Source organism: Amblyomma mixtum, chromosome 9, assembly GCF_055824585.1.
Source record: "Amblyomma mixtum isolate Tamu chromosome 9, ASM5582458v1, whole genome shotgun sequence".
NCBI classification, from domain to species: domain Eukaryota; kingdom Metazoa; phylum Arthropoda; class Arachnida; order Ixodida; family Ixodidae; genus Amblyomma; species Amblyomma mixtum.
The window spans coordinates 22,051,677-22,071,974 of NC_143020.1; the positions used below are offsets into that span (position 1 = coordinate 22,051,677).

Consider the following 20,298-nt stretch of genomic DNA (forward strand, 5'->3'; position numbering starts at 1 on the left):
ACCCATCTACCTGCACTAACCTCCTCGCATGGACTCCAACCTCCAGATTGAGGCGGGGGAAGGAAAGTAATTACACAATAGAAGCTTTTTTTTTTACAATTGTGCCAATGATTCGAATATTTTCTTTTATCGTTTAGAACTTTTATGCCACTTACGTTAATCAAAGTATCCTTGATACTTAAAGACTTGTTTTTTTCCTTACTCGTCGCAGACCAACTGCTGTCAGGAGGTCAGGGTAAGTATTTATAAAAAAAAAAACGTCTTCTTCTTTCGGAGATAAATAAAAATCCATCTGCGTCATTTCGGAGGCTGAGTGACGTTTAGTTCTGCGTCTCCTACTCCGCATTACATATGAAGAGGGGGAGGAGGAAAGGATAGGAGCATGAATGGAAGGTGGAGGCAAGGCAATCACTTTAAACACCATCTGCGACAACTATCAGGTGGAGGCTTCATACAGACGCCAGGGTCAGTGCCTACGCCAGCCAGTTTTCGCCTTTATGGTCTTCCTAATGCCACCGCGAAAAATCGCGAAACTTAAGATTATGGCTAGCCACGAATAAATGGGAGAGGCGCAGAGGAAGCTGTTCGGTAGGGCTACAAAGTCTATACCGTTCAAGCTCGGCTTCTAGCACGGCTTGATATTTCCGATGGTCAGGCTATAGCTCGCGATCAGGGGTAGTAAACTTCAGCCAATTTCTCTTTAAACTGTGTCAGTGCACCTGGTGACTGTACAACTCTATTTTAGAAATGAACGTTGGCTGCATGTGCAGCTTTCGCGCTTCATTTTTGAACCGCGTGCAATAATAATTTACCAAAATGTGCTTAAATCTTCACCGTGGAGTTGTATTGTTACACATCCTCTATATTTTTCTCTCTCTCTTTCTTTCTTCCTTTCTCTCTGTTTTTCTTTCCTTCCTTCTTTTTTTCTTCCTCTTTTTCTCTCATTCTTTCTCTCTTTCTTTCTTCCTTTCTTTACTTCTTTCTTCCTTTCTTCGTTCCTTCCTTCCTTCCTTACTTCCTTCCTTCCTTCCTTCCTTTTTTTTCTTTCTCTTTGCTTCCTTTCTTTCCATCTTTCTTTGCTTTTGTCTCTCTTCCTTTGTATTTGGTGCCTTCCTTTTTCTTTGCTCCCTTTCCTTCTTTCTTTCCCTCTTTCTTTCTTCACTTCCTTCTTTCCTTTATTTCTTTCGTTCTCACTCTCTTACTTTCTTTAAAAATGTGCTTCTTTCGCTTCTATTGACGCACGATTTTCTCCATCAACGCAGCGTCACAGCATGTGAGGCTATGGCTTTGGTCCAATGGCCAAGCCAGGGCCTAAAGAAACAAAAGCGGTCAAATTGTTTAAGACACTGCAAAAGAAGCAGATCTCATTGTTCTTGCTGTTCGTATCTCGCTCGGTGATAATGATTTATCGTGCACTGTCGTCCACTGTGCGGAGAGGTGGCGAAAAGTGACATAAGTGATGAACAGCCAGGGACATCCCCTGTAGTTTCTGAAGCTCAAACTTGATAAAAATATAGAGAATGTATTCTTTTTAGAGTAAAAAATCATGGTTGTATTTAAGAGGTTAAAATGTGTAAAATAAGTGTATAAACATTTTTGTATAAACATGTAATATAGTCTTTGTGAACTACGCTTGTGACGTGCCAGGAAATATCCCTGTGAAAAGAAAAACCCTGCTTGCCGATATCTGTATGCCAGGAGTCGAGGGCCTGTCAAGCTCTGTGGTTTTTTCCCTCGACTCCTTTTCATACCTGTAGGAATGAATAAAGATCATTATTATTAATAATCTTCGAGCATGAATTCGAGGTGAGAGAAAGTGCGAAAAGATGAAATACATGTTCGGCGGGCGGTTTGCTCGACGCATGTTTGACTCTGGTACCGAGCTCAGCCATAGTTTATGTGTAATTTTGTGCAGAGAACGAGACTGGAGGGTGGATCGCGGCCGCCTCCACCTTTTTTCGATTGAGGTCAAAAGCAAAGGCGCATGTGCGCAGATATTTGGACGCACGCTAAAAACACTCCAGCTACAAATTACTAATTACTACACTTCGGAGTACCAGAGAACCTCAGTGATGAGTTCTGGTACAAAGATACCCTAATTCGTGCCACCACAAAAGCCGCTGAAGACCGCGTTGGTTCCACCAGCACGCTAAGGCCGGCCACTCCTGCCTTACAATTCGGATGCTCGAACAAGGCGACATGTTAGCCATTACTGCCGTTGAAACACCACGCCGCTAAAACAAAACTAGTGCCGTCTTTTAACGTCAGTCTCACAGAAACCATAGTCTCCGCGTTTGGACCAGGTGTGGTGGGACATGAGGCGTGGTTGCACCATACGGACTTACAAGGCGGAATGACCGCGTTGTTACGAATTTTCTTTAGACAGTTTTTAGGCTATCTAATGATTTGGGTCCATAAAATCAATGTTCCTTCTCTAAACTAATCCTATAGACGAGTCTATATGGATTAGAGATCTTGTAGACAATCTATAGATTTATAGCCATGCAATTAGGGAACTTGTCTCTTAGACTAATATTGGCTATGAACACACAAAAATAAAAGTCAGTAAAAAGACAATGTTTGTCTAAGAAATCTATTGAAAGTATGTCGACTACTTTTATAATGCAGTGCACTTCTCGGCGTAGATACTCGGGCTCGGGAAGAAGCAGATAGTCGAGACGCGAGGGTACTTGATCTAGCTGCGCTTCAAGCCACAAGGACAGAGAAACATTCATCTCTGTCCGTATCTTGTTCGACCAGCTTGCACGGACATTTGCAGCGGAGTGTAGATGAACGTTTGGCGCTCGTGGATGCAGCCAAGAGGCATTATAATGCTGCGAATGCTGCGAATCTTCACCACCTCGCTGCCTTGAGGTGCTCGTTTATATGGCACTTGACGGAAAGCACACGACCAGACAATGAGACTGACGAACTGAGGATCTGGTCTTTTATGAAAGCTTGAAAAACGGTACAGAAACTGAGAGGCCAACTAGGAACAGAATTTCGCACTCAGGTACCAAGCTGACGCAAATTCGCGTCTTGCCGAAATCCGTGGCCCGTTCACTTCCTCCGATGAAGCCTGACCGAGAGCCGCGCAATATCATGCAATATGGTCTTCAATACCAAACTACTAAACTTCCGGACGTGGGCGGCGGCACTGAGAGAGGGTGGTGGCGCCGCAGCAAGCATCAAGCTGCGTCTCCTTCCCCGGTTTCCTCGAGAGGGCTGGAACTTTCTCAAACGGCTCTTCAGGCGCGCCACATCGCCATGGCTGTGAGGAGAGAAGGGTTCGCACCCTCGAGAATATGCCGGAAAGGTCTCCTCTTCCTCTTCTGCCCCCGGCGTTCTCGCTGCAAGCGCCTAATGTTCGGTAATGCAGCCTTACAGGGTAGGAACACACAGACGTGCGGCGGGTATAAGGGAAGAAGTAATGCGCTGGGACGCCAGCCACAACACGCTGCTCGACAACATCGTACCCATTTCCAAGATGCAAGTGCACTCGCATGCCGCCTACGTCGTGGCAAAGTAATGTCGGCGCGAACAGCTTTCACGGCGGACCACTGAAGTTGCTGCTGAAATTCCCGTCATGCATTGCAGCTGTTACGGGACCTCTTGCCCTGTGTTTTCTGGTATCTCCTCTTTTGCTGCGGTTTTCTAACCTAGCGGTCAACTTTTGAGTTGAGCCGGCTGCTTGCAAAAAAAAAATGTTCTTGCTCTAGTGTTGCGGAACTGCACTGCTGTCAACGCGCTAACCTCGAATGACGAGCTCCAGTGCTTTGCATGCGCCGAAATATAATCATACGGGCTCCAAAGCAGGGCCGTCAAGCGTCCCCACCTAGATTATATTTAGGGTCTCGGCCTGAACGAAATGCCTTTTGAAGCAGGTGCACTCCGCTTAATCAAAACAGAAGGTTCTAAGTGCCTCACCTCATCTTTACCACTTGCAGGCTGCAGCGCCTCCAAGCGGAAAACCTCAGAAAATACACCAGTGAGAGAGTAATTCTCAAGCCCTCCAAACCGATCAAAGAGTACAAGTACTTAAGCGTTTATTCCAAAGCGGAAAAGGTATGTATGCTTTGCACTAGGCTTCTTTTTATTGCATTGCGCTTACTTACACTGTAGCCTTGTTTTGCGGTTTCATCATGGTGAGGAACGGAACATATGTGCAGGAGCACAACGACAAAAAAAATGCAAACTAAGCACACGTACTGAAACAAAAAAAAACGGAATACAACTGAAAAGTAGAAACGTAAATACGTATTACGGAGCCACAAAAATTCAAAATGAACCTACATAGTAAAGCAGGAAAAAAAGAGCAAAGCCTTAATTCATTCATTCTGATTATTAGGTGAAGTTTGAAGGAATCGTTGTGCTGTATAGCGTAACCACACAGCATCGCTCTCGAAATGAGGTAACGCGAGAAGCTCTACTTCTGTTTAGGGAAAGTCGATCCGCTTCAGTCTTCTCCCCCGGTGCGATCTACCCACGGCGACGGAGTAGTCGCAGTAAGCCACGGAGTTCATGAACCGAAATCAGACAGTCACAGAGAGCCTAAACTCGTATATTAGGTGAATGTCGCGCCGCCTATGAGAAGTAAAATGAACTATGTACAAGTTACAAGCTGCCAGTTGGCATTGAACGATGCTAGGGCCTTACGAGAAAATCAGCCTTGATATTTTCTTCGAAATGGTAATTTAAAAGCTAGAACAATGAATATATGTCAATACTACCGAAGATAAGGACGATGAAGCTAAGGAACGGCGAAAGTTTAATGTGTAGCTGACTAGGCGGCGCCTCCACCTGCGAAATCTGCTAAACCACGCGAATACCAGATGGCACACTCTGTAAGCGCGCACTTCCACATGTCCCACAGATCGCCTAAGGATCACTTGGGCAACATCCTTTTTTTTGTTTTGTTCAGGGGCTTCGGTTACGTAATGCCGCAAATCAGATGCCGACTGCGCCTTAGAATTTCCTCAAGTAAGCTTTAGCAGATTTCGAAGATGGAGGCGCCGCCTAGGGAGCAGCACATTAAACTTTCGCCGTTCCTCATCTTCATCATCCTTATCTTCGGTAGTATTGAAATATATTCATTGTTCTAACTTTTAAATTACCCTTTCGAATATTATATCAAGGGATTGCTATTGCAGGTGTCCTTAACTAAACTCGCAGATTAGGTGACTGTCGCGCCGCCTATGAGAAGTAAAATGAACTATGTACAAGTTACGAGCTCCTAGGTGGCATGGAACCATGCTGGGGCCAAAGCCCTCGCTTACTGAGTGGCCGGAGAATCCGTGGCTAGCTTGTTCTGTCCCACGCTATCAACACAAACACGTCTGTATGAGGGTAAGGGGGGTACTAGTAAGCTGTACTAAAGCACACTCCCTGTTATGAAATAGAGTGCTCTAGAGGACAGCTTACTACCTTTTAGGCCTTTCTGTTTAAATTGTACTGCATAAAGCGGAGTGGGGTACTTCTACATAGAGTACGGTAAAACATTTGTCTAAAGCTTACAGTACAAGTAGTTTTGCGACGCGTGGTGTTGATTTCTAGACCACCTGCGGAAAGATAAGAAGTTGACGTTGTGTCACTTTCTAGATATTAAGGACGCTGAGGATGCAAAACGAGCAACCACACTGCGCGACGCGAAGAAAACAGTGGGCGGCGTATTTTCCCATAAGGCTGCATTTCTTTCATTATTTTATTTGCGCCCATGATATGGGAGTTCGTGTCGAGTCCCATGTACACTTGGTTGCTAACTTCTGCGTCTATTACTCCTTCTTTCCTACCTGATACTCACTCACGGCGCGGGTTAGATGTGCGTCGAGCAGGGAGGCAGTTACTGAGCCTATTTTATTCCAAAAGTTTAGTTTTATTTTCCCCCTCTTCCTTTTTCCCGGGCGCGAGATAGCGTCGATAACCTAGCATTATACAAAGGCTGTCGTGCCTGGTGTGCAGGCTATGCGTGGTCATATGGGCCGTATGTGTTTTGAAAAGTTGTGTTTATTTTATTCAGATGTACACCTTATTATTAGCTCCTTGGGTTGTGAGTGTCCGGACTCAGGAACGCGAAATTTCACCTTTGTAATCGAAACAATCTATAATTTATACAAAATAAAAATTAACAGGTGATCGGCAGGCCGATCCGCGAGAAATGTGTACAATTAGAAGCTCATTCTTCTTTGCATGACCCGACAGATCACAGACATTGTTTTATGTGCCTTTATTGCACGCTTAGTCATCTGTGTACTTTTTTATGCTTGCATGCTTATTTTACCATCGTGTGCATGATCTCCCATCTGTCGCGGACGTGCTCTCCGAAGATGTTACTGTTCGGCTCGCCAGTTTCTAAGCCGCCCACTGAAGGTCCCGCTTCCATGAGACCTACTCACAAGCATTGAAATGCGCCGCTAAACCCTAAAGGGAAGCTCGCGCGCAACCACTTAAACGGAAATGTGGCTGCCGGCGCGCACTCTCCACCCTGATATTTCCGGTCACCTTCACTGGTAACTTTCAGCTTCATCCTCTACCCCTAACTGCAACCACATTACGGGTTGTTCCCATGGCAACCATCCTCAAGTTGCGCATTCCTCAGCACGCACCGGAGCTCCCTTCTTCCGCGGTAGACAACCTCTCTGTTCTTGTCGTGGCAGACGCTTTCTTGCCTCTCCCTCCATTCCACTTCAAGTAGAGGCGGGGATGCTCTTTTCTCTTATGAAACTTGCAACTTTGGTAGATGGTTGCTTCAGGGAGCATTAGTAGTAGTAGTAGCAGTGGTGGTAAATTGTATTGCAAGTGAAAGAACCTGTGGTTGGTCGTGCCCCAGCGGGAGGGGCCCTTTGTCCAGAGCTCCTGTGCCCTCGTTTGCCGGTCGGGCTCGATTAACCTGCTTTCGCTGGGCACTGGGTGCGTATGAGAATGGGCAACCGCCGTGTTAGATATACACCCAAAGGAGTGTGGTATTGACCAACGCTGTGTTAGCAAACATGGCGGGTGGTCGAGGACGCTGGAGCGGACTGGGAGTGAAGTGTAGGGGTTGCGGCCTTACGAATACATTGAAGCAGAAACTTTGAAGGCACTTTTTTTTTTATTTCAGACCGCAGCTATGATGTTCTCCCTACGAGAGAATAAATCAACTTCATCCTAGAACAATTCGGAAGCTAGGAACCATCATTTCGAGGGCGTTGTATCTTTAAAACACGGCGTCAAGTGTGCGCGGGGGTTATTGCTACTGGGGTACGGAACGGGAGTTCTGCACTTTTACACATATATAGGGAAAACTTTAAGGAACTTTTTTTTTTACAGAGTACCTATAGAGGTGGCTGTTTGTCAACAGCTGAACTGTGCATTGAAGAAGAGTGTGAGACGTATGCTGCACGATTTCGAAGCTATCTTTTTAAAACGCAGCGATAAATTTGTCATTTGAAGCCTGGCGTACACCGAAAAGGGTATCATCCACTGAGTGCTGTCGCGTATCGCGAGAGCTTCCAGTGCACAGAGATAAACTGCCACGTGTGCTACACTCCCTCACTAATACATTCGTTCAAACTAGATAGTCTATGCGGCATTACCTGCAAAATCAGAAATTCTGGAGCACAACTCGCAATTCGGATGCGTGGAACAGGAACGGATGGGGGGAAGAAGGGAAGGTTCCGGGTTTTTAATATATGGCGTGTCATAGTACTGACATGAATATTTGCCGTTTGTGAGTATGACAGCGAATCCAGTGTATGTGCAGGCGACATATTTACGTGTTGTGCACAGCTGATGACGGTTTGTAGTTTAGGGGGGTTTAGCGTCCTAAAGTGACTCAGGCCATGAGGGACGCCGTAGTGAATGGCTCCGGAAATTTCGACCACCTGGGGTTCTTTAACGTGCACTGACATCGCGCAGTACACGGGCCTCTAGAATTTCGCCTCCATCGAAGTTCGACCTCCGTGGCCTGGATACCGCCTGCGTCTTTTGGGTCAGCAGCCAAGTGCCATAACCACTGAGTCACCGCGGCGGCTGCCACGCTGATGAATTCATTGCTTAATTCGGAATGAGTGGCAAAATGCCTTAAGCTGTGTAAATGTAGCCAGGGAGTCCGTGTAAAGGTAGAGTATATTGAATGCGGGAACGAGAGGAAGGGAAGCAGTGACATTGTTAACCGCTTAAAGGTCCATATGCTTGGCACTAAGAGAAGGATATGGAGATAGGCGTCCGATGCAGTCAGGCTGTGCAAAGCTCGACGGAACTTCCACCAACAATTCCTCTCTTCATTCCATGTGCGGATATTTACTTGTTGTTTTCCAGTGCGTTGAGGTTTATTCGGTCTGTCTCTGGCGGCTCTGTGGTTCTATCCGAGTGGTCAGACAACCACCGCTTTGAGTTCTGGGCCTCAAAGGCATTTTCGGAGCGTTAAGTGGCGCTATATAACTGCTGGCACTCGTCGCATGCGTTTTCCCACTATAGGCTCGTTTTTTCGACGTAATTAAACATTCGTTGTCGCTAATACCGATTTTGATTTTCATATTTTTAAAAAACTGGGCCAACTTTCGGTGCTAACTACTACCAGACAAGATATATATTCAGGTCTCCAGAAACCGCCAATTAGCAGTGTAATTATTCGTAGAAACTTTTTAGTTTTCTTCTGAATACTCTTGTAGCAGATATTCATTGCCCACCATCCCGCATTATGCTCCTGTACGACCAGTCCCATGGATATTTCATGGTTTTGATGATAAAAAAATGTATGTAAAAAATTCAAGCGAGGTTTTTGACGGCTGCGTTCAGCAGCCTTGAGACCCGTGCATATAACACCGGAGACATGAACACTTGGCGCAGAAGACCCATGCCTTAGCGTTGCAAACGTACAATCGGGGAAAAAAGTCTCTGGACCACATAGTCCGCAAGCGAAGCACATAGCGTTATAACTAGCCGCCGGCTGCATACGGCAGTTGTAGAAGTGAAAGAACGCTATTTTTGCTTTCACCTCCACAAGTGTCATCTTCATTCTGCGAATAATAATGGAGCTATCAGCCTCGTATGCGGAGCACGGGGTTCAGAGACTTTTTTTCCTCGACTGTAGGCCTAGAGATTTATTATACGCTGGATGGATCGAAGATAGAAGCAGCCACTTTAAAACGGGGGATGACAGTTGCCACTATGCTCGGCTTTCGTTCTTTATTTTCGCTTAACTGTGTTGTGAATTATCATTAAAATTCGTCGTTTTCTTTAAATACCTTTTCCCATACTTCTCACTTTGTCACCTGTCTGCTTTTGAGCCATCAATCTTCCAATCACCTTTTGCTTCCTTCCACCGCAGATTTGTTTACATGATCACTGCTATCTCTATACGCTAGAGCCTCAGGAAGAGTGCCTGCATCGACATGCGAATGTATGCCACCACAATCGAGCATAAGATGTACAGTAGGTTGTACAGGTTTAGCACACACTGCTCATGTGACATCTCGGTTAATTTTCTTTCTTTAGTTTTACGTTCTAAGAGACCACGATCTAGCTTAAAAGACAAGTACACTGCATTTCAGGTATCATCGGACGGTTCCTTCCTGATCTATTTTTTCCAATTTCGATATAGTTCAACAATCCGCTTTTTTTTTCCACTGCGTTAATCCACTGTTTACGATCTGCGTTTTTTACCTGTCGTTTAAAGCTCTATTCTTCAGTCCTTGTGCCGTGCATACTTACTACTTAGTTTCCTAGTCCTTACCCGCCACTGTCAGTCAATGCTGTTTCTATCTAAGTAATGAAATACCTTAGCTGCCCACCTGTTACATTTCAAGACGACTTCTTGGCCCAGCGGCGCTGCGCGGCGCATCTGAGTTCTGGTGGCCACCGCATGCCGGTGCCACTGCATCAATTAGTTGCACCAATCTTCTACACCAACCGACCAATCCGGGATTTGCTCACGGCCAACCCGGCCAACACCAATCACGCGAGATTTTTTCCATAATAGCGCCCTCACAGTTGTTGCTTAAAAAAATAATGGAGGTCTCTGCAGTGACCCGCATTAGAGCAATGCGAAAGCAAAACGACCAAATACTATACCGATGGCTGTGGCTGTTCTGATGGCCATGTACTATATCGACATACTTAGCTATTTGACATCTAAGTGTATTTTTTCGAGATTTTCACTTTTAATTATGAACGAATTACACCTCATCGACCAAATTTTTCCCACGGCAACTTTTATCACACACTATCTGTCACAATGACACCCCACACACACTCTTCCACACTCCACGCACTATCTGTCATAATCACACTCACACACTATCTCTCACAATCACACTCGTCCGGGCAAAACTGGATGACATGTTTGGCGGACACTTTTTGCTGACGCGACATAGCCATACAATGCTTTCAAATTAAAACGCGCAGCAGCTTGATGAGTAAACATCACAATTTTGCGGCAGAGAGTGACGTACTAAACATTTTATTTATTGCAGAGAAGTTATGGAGACATCAAGATCGAAAACTTTAACCCGCCAGCTAAAATGGACTTGGGGAAATTAAAGAAAACTATTCACAATGTGAAATCAGACGCAAACACACTTCTGGACTCAAAACGGATCCAGATCAAGGGCTTCCATATAGACGGCCAGGCACCCGGTAAGTCTTCAGCACGCTTTCTCAAATATAGAGAGGGGCTCATGTGTCAACTTTCAAGGTCGCGCCCTGTTTGGAAGTACTCATAGATCAACAATATGATGCTTGTTGTTTACATTTTCAAAGGCCTGGATTGTGTTCAGTGGTTTTGCTTCTACAGACACCTGGACTATGAAAGGAACTGGCCTGATTACACCGAAATAAGAATTTGATCTTTAGGTGTCATATATATTCTTGAGCCTCAGTGCCGAGGGTAATTGTGTATATGACACTGGAAAACCTCTATCGCTCTTGCTAATGGTCCGCGACAAATTCTGAATTGTATCCATGCACCTGAATGCATTAGTTGCAAAGTTAACTACCAAAGTTAACCAAGATTACAAGTTAACATCATTTACCTGTTTTTAGGTCTCCGACAACTCTAGCAATACACCTCGTATCTGCTTTTCCCGTATTCTTTTTCGCCATCACTCCTCGCCGTTTCGCCTCTATTTCTTCTTGGTGTCCGTTCTTTGCTGGTGGCTTATTAGGTGCTCAAGACAGTAGTTAGTAGTTGTAACGGCTGGCGCACACATTTTTCTTCCTCTTTTACTTTAGCGAACTTAAGCTGCAGCCATTCTATGCCCGGAGAAATTCTTTCACGTGCAGTTCCCCAAAACCACGTCGGATTGCAATTTATTTCCAGAATCACTTTTTCATATTGATAATTTTATTCATGCATCGGAAGCACATTTACTTGGCTGGTTTGTGTCTCTTTGTTTTTTTTTATTCGCGCTTCAATAACTCTGTGATTGTTGCGCTCTCTGCCCGTCCTGCTTGGGCTACAGTGGCCGGCAGTATTTTGAAATAAATAAGAATTAAATGAAAGCACTTCCACCACAAACACTAAAATCTCATGTCATTGCGGGTGCGTCAGGGGTGGCTCACGTATGCAATCTGTTATGCAATCGCGTATGCAACCTTAAGGCTATGGCGCGATAGTTTCATGGGTTGATGCTCCTATAGGTGGAATTGGTCACTCTACTTTATATTCATAGGTTGCTGAGATTTCTCATACCAAATCTGGCGGAGTAGTGCAGCGGTTAACCCCTTACCGCATAATGTATGATACGGTGCATTTTCCTTTTACTAATTTACTGTGAATAGTAAGAAAGTGTGTCTTACTAATTTAGTATTACTCTGTTCACTATGTCGACGCTAAGCCCGCAGTAACTCAACCATCGGAAGGATTTGTTTAGTACTTTTGTTTTAAGAAGTGCGTGGAAGTAGTGTTGTGAATTTATTGAGGAAATTCGGCTAGTACAAGAAAAATTCTCTGCATTCTAACTGAAGGTGGAATTTTGAAAAAGTATTAGGTCATAAAATAGCACTTTGTCATTCTATGACAGGATCTCCAGCATGATAGTGCGGCCGGCTGCACTGGGAGAGGAGTATAAATTTGCTTATCTCATATAATACAGCATGCAATTATAAATAATTTTGTCACTCTACGCACTTTCATACGTAATTTTGGCTTCAGAAAATTCGCTGTGATCCAGAAACTTCACATGCTTTTTTTATATTCTGAAAGTTGCATGCCTTCCTTAAATATTTACTCCTCCTAATTGAATCGTTGATAGGACACCACCAGATTTTGTGGCGGAATGGAAAGTGAGGACCTATATCCTGAGCCCTAGATTCGTCTGTTTCCTTGTCCTGTATCCGTTCTGCAGGCGGTATTATGAGCGGCGCTAGTGTTCTCTGTGAGGACGACGAAGAAGACGATCTCATGTTGGTGGTAGTAGAAGAAAGCGCGGGGCACAAACAGAGGTGAGGATAGATTAGGTGTACAAAGGAAGAAAAAAAAAATGCAGCATTGAAGCCAGCTTTTGTTGAAGCGCAAATCAATAAATGCCAGAAAGCAGCCCTTAGAGTGCGAAAGTGTGTTCAGAGGAATCTAAAAACCTGGATTTGTTTAAAACAGCAACGGAACGTACATGGTCACTGCACGGCAAGTGAAATGACAAATTTAAGGGGAAAACACGCTGCACTGAAAAACATAACCATCGGCATGAAACTGTTCCTAGTTATGTGGAACAAGTACACGCGATAATAGGAAGCCACCAGCGCAATTCAACTCTGATATACATGTAAAAGCGCTGATCAAGGCGGAAAAACCGCACGGCCCCTAGGCGCCGCTGCCTACTTTTGAAGGCTGCTTAGACAAAGAGACCATTGTCCCTTTTGCCTATCGAGCCTTCAGATATCGCGCTGATTAGGTTTTGACTTAGACGATAAATCGTACTCTACTTGATTGAAGAAACCCCGCCGGCTGCCGACTGTTCCATTGAAAGTGCATAGCAACCAATACCTTGGGTGAAAAGGGTGCACAAGAGTTACAGTCGTATTTTTTAGGGGCTGGATATCTCAGAAAGCACTATTGTTTCAAGACATCATTTTCTGGTCTGTACTGCAATACTTTTGCAAATAAGGCTGTTTAAATGCAGTTTTATTCCTTCATGTAAAGTATATACCGTTAGTTGCATGTGTATATATGTACGCCGCAATACTTTTCTAAAGCGCGGGGAGCAGGTAATTTTTCTTAAAACTAAGCTTGGTATGCATTATATCAGCCTGAATAAAGCTCATTGTAGTGTTTTGGGCCAAAAATAAAAATTCATGCACTAAGGGGTTGATAGATGCGCCACTACCCTGCTATGGCATTGCTTTGCCTGGAGGGGGGGGGGTGGCTTGCGAGGCCAGTCATTAATTTAACTGCCATCCGCCACTGCGGTCAATTTGCTCACAATCCTGTGGGCAGTTTGTGATGACGCCACATTGTCACGTGGCCTAGCCGGCTCATCTAGGTTGCCGGAGCTGCCGGTTGCCCCTGCAGTCGGGCTTCAAACGGTCGCCAACGCATACTCAGGACAATGTTTTCCGGTTCACTAACGCTCGCGGGTTAAAAACAAAATCACCAAACGCTCCTCCGCTCATGGGGCTTGTGTCAGGGGTAGCTGGCTGTGCGATATACTTAACGTATTGTGACGGCGAAAAGTTTACGCACTCAGGGAAAGTTTACTGCGACTTGCTGGGATGAGAAGGCAGCTGGGAGCTCGAGAGAGTAAGACTACAAACCGCGAAGCCCTAGCCTGCCCAGGGTTAGCGAAGCTGGAGATAATACTGTTCGGCCATGTGACAGCGCCTTAAGCGTGGTTAGTAGACCAGCATTACTCCTCCCTGGTTTGTGAAATGTACCGACTTGGCGCCTCACTTTGAGTGATGGTAAGCTAAACGCGATGTGACGCCGCAAATGACGGGCTCTTGGTGTAGACACGTGTGGTGTGGTAACGAGCGTGGTACGGCTTCACGCTGGGGGCGTGGACGAACAATTCCTTGTAGGGAGAACTTCGTAGTTTTCCTCGGTGAGTTGGCGGAGCTCCTCGTATTTTAATATCGTAAGACTAATTCCATGATTCAGAACAGTCCACAGACGAAAAGAGTCTCTGGCGTTATCAAAATACAAACAAGAACAAGATGCAAATAGAGGAAGCTCGCCCAAAGTACTCGGCAACACTTCGCTAGAAAGAAAGCAAAATATGCACAGTCTGGCAGTAAAGAAAAATACAAGTTTGTAGACAAATGTAAAGAAGCCAAAAATGATCTTTTCACAATATAACTTAAAAGTGTATCGGTCGAGAGAGGACACAATGGTTCGACTGATACTAGATTTGTTAAAAGGATGAGGGGACAGAAATTTAAGGGTTTGCTTCCTATACCTAGTTCCGGTGCGGAGTTTATCTGGTTAAAACTAACTTCTCTGGTCGCTTTAGCTGAGCGAAGTACAGAAGAAAGACACAACACGTGAAGAAACCGAATGCAGTACAGTAAATGATACTTAAATAAGGCAATAACACAAATAATTTAATATTGTCAGAAAACTATTTTGGTGTGGACAGTATAACTTGCCCCAGTAACGTGTCTGATCGCTCTCTGTTGCACCAGGAACAGTTCGTTGAGATTTGTTTTTGATGTGGTGCCAAAGTTCAAGTGACAGTAGGTAATACGCGACTTAGATAAGGAATTATAGATTGCTATTTTAAACGCGGAGCGAAATCACATCGATGAGAGAAAGGATGCCAGTTGTTTGAGGTTGTTTTTTATTTAGTGCATGGTCAGTCCACTTTATAATGCCTCAAACACAACGACAAGCGACCTAAACGTGTTCATTTCGACCTCATTACTTTAAAGCAGGAGAAGTCTGTTGATCGTTACATTTAGATCTACTGGTCTGAAAAAAAAAACAGGTTTGATTTTGTGACAGTTTACAGCTAAACCATTGTACTAGGAACATGTGGGAGAACGTTCAGGATAGAGTTGCCTATATCTACCGGGTCATTTGGCGAAGAGCCAGATAGAAAGTAGCTTCTGCGGCCAGCGTACAAAAGGCATTCTGTTTCTGTGGCTGTGTTAATGATATCATTAAAATATTGTTTCAATAAAAATGGGCACATAAGCCTATTTTACAGAACGTCGCTGTGCATAATTTTCAATGTCAATGCCATGTCATGACAAAGCACTGCTTGTTTTCGCCGGTATAAATAGAAGAAAAAGAATCAAGAAATATCCCACGGACGCCATAGTCTTTTTAATTTGCGGAGTACGTGTCATGGTATATCAGCCTGGTAGGAGATGGTGGAAAAAAGTGCGTACAAAATCCAGGGAATAAAAAATTCAATGGATGCATAGGCTTCGGCGGGAATCCCTCAAAAAAGTAAAAGAAAATTCTTTGCAGCACCTGTACCTTCCTTCTCACACAATGCAGTATTTGCAACAGCGTCATAACAGAACGCCGCGATTAGTAAGCAATATGTTGCAGATTTTTACACCCCCCCCCCCCCCACCAGACGCGAAGTGCTGCCATGCCATCCAAGCCTGCTTTTTTTTTATAACATTCTTTTGAACAGAACAAAACAAAGCGAAATATTTGCCAGCCGCTAAAGCCGTAATTTCACACTGTACTAGTGCAGAAGCAGCCACGATAAGCTGTCTTTTGGGGGTAATGCCCATAGAGGTTCGAGATATATAAAGCGAATTGCAAGGGCGATGTCGAACAGGTGATTTAAGATATGCTTAATACTCACTCAGTTGTTAAAGAAACCCACCTTTCCCACTAAAGTGTAGTTAGCTAAAAGATGCGCAGTTCCGGTTATGCTCGCATATTCTCATGTCATGTTGGAGAGGGGCCGCCGCGGTGGCTCAGTGGTTATTGTGCTCGGCTGCTGACCCGAAAGACGTGGGTTCGATCCCGGCCGCAGTGGTTGAATTTCTTTGGAGCAGAAATTCTAGAGGCCCTTGTACTGTGCGATGTCAGTGCACGTTAAAGAACCCCAGCTGGTCGAAATTTCCGGAGCTCTCCACTACGGCGTCTCTCATAGCCTTTGTCGCTTTGGGGCGTTGAACCCCATAAACCAACCAAACCATCATGTTGGAGAGGGTGGGGGGTTCCTGCGCAGCAAACACATTTTGGTGGTGTGCTGCTGGGGCGACTGGCAAGTCACTCTTCGGGGCGGTGGTAAGGTGTCTCTCTGTAGCTACCAATACACGACAGCTCGCGCTATCAACAGTGTACGGTAAGGTAAAGGGGCCGAAATGTGACAGTTAACGTTCACCTTTCACAACACATTCCTCTCTGATAAACCTGCAAAATCACTGCTGGAAATGTGACGGTAAACACAATCCTCTCGGGTTTTCGAAAAAACAACAGTTTTGACAGAACGCTACAACTGGCTGCCGCGCGAAATAGTGCAAGCCGTCAATCCGTCAACAGTGCAAATGTCTAGAAATTAAGAACGCTAGGAAAAAGTAACGAAAGAAACTAACTTTTTCCCGGTGCGTTAGTAGAAACAATAGGAAGATACCCAAAACAATAATATGCAGATCATTAATGTACAGATACACCCGAACTTTGACACCGAAAATACCTTTTTATGCATTCTTGTTCACATTTACTATACTGTATTCCCTGGTACTTTGGGTTCGGAAAGCTCACGAGTTGCCCGCCTGTGGTGTCGGTGCTGGATACATTTGTCCAGGCTCAGAGCTACAGGCAAAATCGTCCCTTACGTGTCCGCAGCTGCCCGATCGTGAGCTCACCGTCCCGTGGCACGGCCTGTTCATGGTCCTCTTTGACAGAGCATTAATTCGGTGATTCTGAGCCAGCAAAATCGTCTCTTGCGTGTTCTCAGCTGGCCTAGCGCGAGCGCTCCGTCCCGCGTTACTGCACGCTGATCACCGTTTTCTGCGCACCGCGAATCAAGACTTTCTGAGGGAACCAATATCATCCTTTGCGTGTCCTCTCAAAAAGACAAAATATTAAATCAATCGCCACGTGCGTGCCGCTGTTTGGTCAATCCTATATTTAAAATCAGTGCAAACAGTCTTTGCAAAAAAAAAAAATTCTCGTGTTTTCGCAATGAATCGAATGTTGTACCAATCCGTAATTTTCTGTCGTCATTAAGTCGACTCACTGGCTGTACTCAACCTGTTTTTTTCTCTTGCATGTCACAGCGACATTCTTCTCGGTCGGAAATGGTAAAATCACTAAGGAGAACGCCATAAAGATCGAGTAAGTATACAAGACGCCTGTCATGAAGAAGAAAAGTGATGCAGGATTTCCAAACATCCCTGCCCGGGAAGTGCCCATTCAATCTATGTTTACATCAGTTTGGGGTTGTGCCTGATCCCAAGTGTTTTTTTTTTTGGTGATTCCCGTAATACCCTGCGTATGCGTAGTAAACTGTGCCTAGGTACGCTGTTATCTAGTAGATGTGTGTAGTGGGTTGATGAGCACGTTAGTTTCACGTTTAGCGTAGCAACAAGAACGCAGGTAACACTTTTTCCCCCCTCGTGATATTGTCACGCAGTATTACGATAGTGTCGGTTGCAGCTCTGAAAAAGTTAGGCTCGCGTAGAACCGAAACGATTTATTGGGCGGAAGTGTTCCCAAGTAAAATATAGCAACTCTACTGTGGCTCCAGCAACAAGTACCTTCTCTGGTCATCAGGCTCAGAACTGCCGTCAATTTCTGTTGTGGTAAATTTAAACGGGCAAAGGAATATTGGCATAAGACAATATTTCGATGGTGTTGTACAAAGAACATGAAAAATACATGACATGAAAATCTTAGGCCCGACTAACAGTTAGAGGTTTAAACATAAAACAATGAAATGTTCTTGTCAAACGTCTCATGAACAACTCTACGTTGCGAGGAAGAGTAGGTGTCTAGTGATAGATGACTATATGTAGAAAAGAGAGGCGCTGCATATACACATCCCACGTCTGTATCCTTCTCACGTTCCATTTGGCATGGAATGCCTTGGCTGCTCCACCGTCACGTTCTCGGGCGTTCTCCGCCTGTCCACGCACGATACATTCTCAAGGTACTAGACCCTATTTATCTGGCACTTCCAGTCCCATCCTCGTAGGAGCACATCTATTTTTGACGACAAAGATGAAACTAAAATCTTTCTCTCTTTCGTGGTCTTTTATGCGTAGTAGATCGGCACTGAATAAATAAAGAATACATTGTTGTGACATCAGTAGGCCAATTAACCCCTCGGCTGACGTGCTCCGACCTTAGCTGTTCTTTCGCCCGGTGTGTTTTTAAGGAGCTTTACGGACACATGAAGTGAAATGGTTGCGGATATTCTCTCCATCAATATGCAAAAGTGTGAAGCTGTCTTAAGATCTAAAAATAATGATGCTGATAACGTTTGATAAGCGGCCTCGGGCGCCCGGGCTAGACTCTGTCTGCTTACAACATCGCCACCAACATTAACACTGAAACCGCAGATTACGTGTTGCGCATAGCTGCGAAAAGCTGTAAAATGAAGTCCGCACCGCACCACACACACTTCCCGTATTACGACACAATTTCACACGCCTCGCCATCACACTACCCCAAGCGGTGCATTGTTAAAAATCTTAAAAACAAATGGTAAAATTCTTGGCTTGGTGCCGCCTGCCACCACCTTATTTCACTGGACCACCACAAGTACCATCCCATTTTATGCACAAAGCAAGCAAGTTTTATTGTTTTGAAAATTTTTAAAGTTATTTTTTTGTTTTTTGTGGTATAAGTGAATTCGGAGTATTGACCGCTATTTTCATGCAAATCCGTTTTACAAAATTAAGTTTTCACATCGCTGCCCAGTATATTTGTCTGAAATGGATACTTAAGAGGGTGCATTCATGTAACTTAATTTTGATGTGTTGCACGTCTTTGTAATTGCACATAGTTTTCAGGCTAAAACAGTAAGCTTAAAGTGCACTAAAGAGGAATCTGAAATCGCCTTTCAACCGCGGGAATTCGGTCTAGACTCTCCGAGCATGCTTATCAATTTCGAATTATTGTCCTGTGGGGCCGTTCTTCCTATCAAATCGAACTAAACATCCCGGCTCAGGCCTTTTCTTTTAACTCACCTTCGAAAAGAAGACGACTAAGCCAACGCGCGGAGTCCCTTTCAGCTGGTCGCTTCACGACTTCGCTTTCGCTTTTATTTTGTTATTTTTTAGGTTTCCGAGAATAAATAATTTCAGTCGCAGACTATGCAGCCGCAATTTAAGCTCACGGAAATAAAAATACGCGTCGACTTTTTTCTTTCACCGATCGCTACGTATCACTACGCCGATGGCAGAGCGGTAAGCTGCCACGCGGTTGGCTGAAAGGCACTCCACGCGTTGGCTGACTCCTCCTCTTTTCAAAGGTGGGTTAAAGAAAAGGCGGGAGCCGGGACCTTTAATTCCATTTAATAGGAAAAGCGACCATGCAGGACAATAGTTCAAGTCTCTAAGAATTCATGGAGCGTATAGATAGAGTTGCCGCGGGAAAAAAGACTGCTCAGAATCTTCTTTAGTGCACCTTTAAACACACTGTAATGAAAGAGCTAACGTCACTTAGCGGTTTCTTCGCCAGAAAGCTGGTTGGCTGCATCGCTCTGTTTGGTGCGATCAGGTGTGTTCACGTGCAGGCGCCTGCTCTTACAGTGTTTCATAATTTGCCCTGAAATGTGGCTTCGCTCACGAGACCCGCACAGGCTATAGCCTGTGGCGAGGTCTGGATAGGAGAACACAGAAGCAGCCGGTGTTGACTCACTAGTCACCCCTCCGCGGTATATTGTTAGGTACTTCCACCTTGTCCTTATGCGCTGCCACCTTGGTATTTGCTTGCAACTCTTCGTAGTGCAGCTGGAACCGTTCCCCTGCAGTGAGGAGGAACTTCACGAACTACACGGCGTGGACTTCGAGCTGAGCCTGCCCGAAGGCAAAACCTGGGACCAGTACCAGTGGTTTTCAGCCTACTGCTACAACGCCGAAGCAGACCTCGGACACTTGGAACTACCCTCCGGAGACGCCTTAACGGTGCCTGTCTACTTCAACGATAGCAGCAGTCAGCGCCGACGAGCCGTGCATCGACGAGTGCGTTTGGGAAACCTCAGCGTCAGAGCCGAATTTGGTACGAGAACAATCGAGCATGTTCCTGCACGCGCTCTCTGAAAAACTAGCGAACGAGTCATTCTCTTTTGAGCCTGAAATCTACAGTGCCAAAGGACAAATAAACGCGCTTACATCTTTCGTGAAATGATGGCGCCGCACATGACGGGGCCTTAGTGCAAGCGCTCTTCTTTACTCGGCCTTAGTGCTAGC

At 45.0% G+C, this 20,298-nt stretch overlaps 1 protein-coding gene across 1 annotated transcript in view; it reads left to right on the plus strand.

Moving 5' to 3' along the window:
- The window catches only part of LOC149328475 (uncharacterized), a 67,637-nt gene that overhangs the window by 17,488 nt on the left and 29,851 nt on the right, over nucleotides 1–20,298 (plus strand). Inside the window, exons 3-7 of the mRNA XM_089560602.1 lie at nucleotides 212–235; nucleotides 3,948–4,065; nucleotides 10,452–10,614; nucleotides 17,161–17,218; nucleotides 19,860–20,107. Coding sequence (XP_089416728.1) covers nucleotides 212–235; nucleotides 3,948–4,065; nucleotides 10,452–10,614; nucleotides 17,161–17,218; nucleotides 19,860–20,107 — 611 coding nt within the window. The remainder of the gene's footprint in view (nucleotides 1–211; nucleotides 236–3,947; nucleotides 4,066–10,451; nucleotides 10,615–17,160; nucleotides 17,219–19,859; nucleotides 20,108–20,298) is intronic.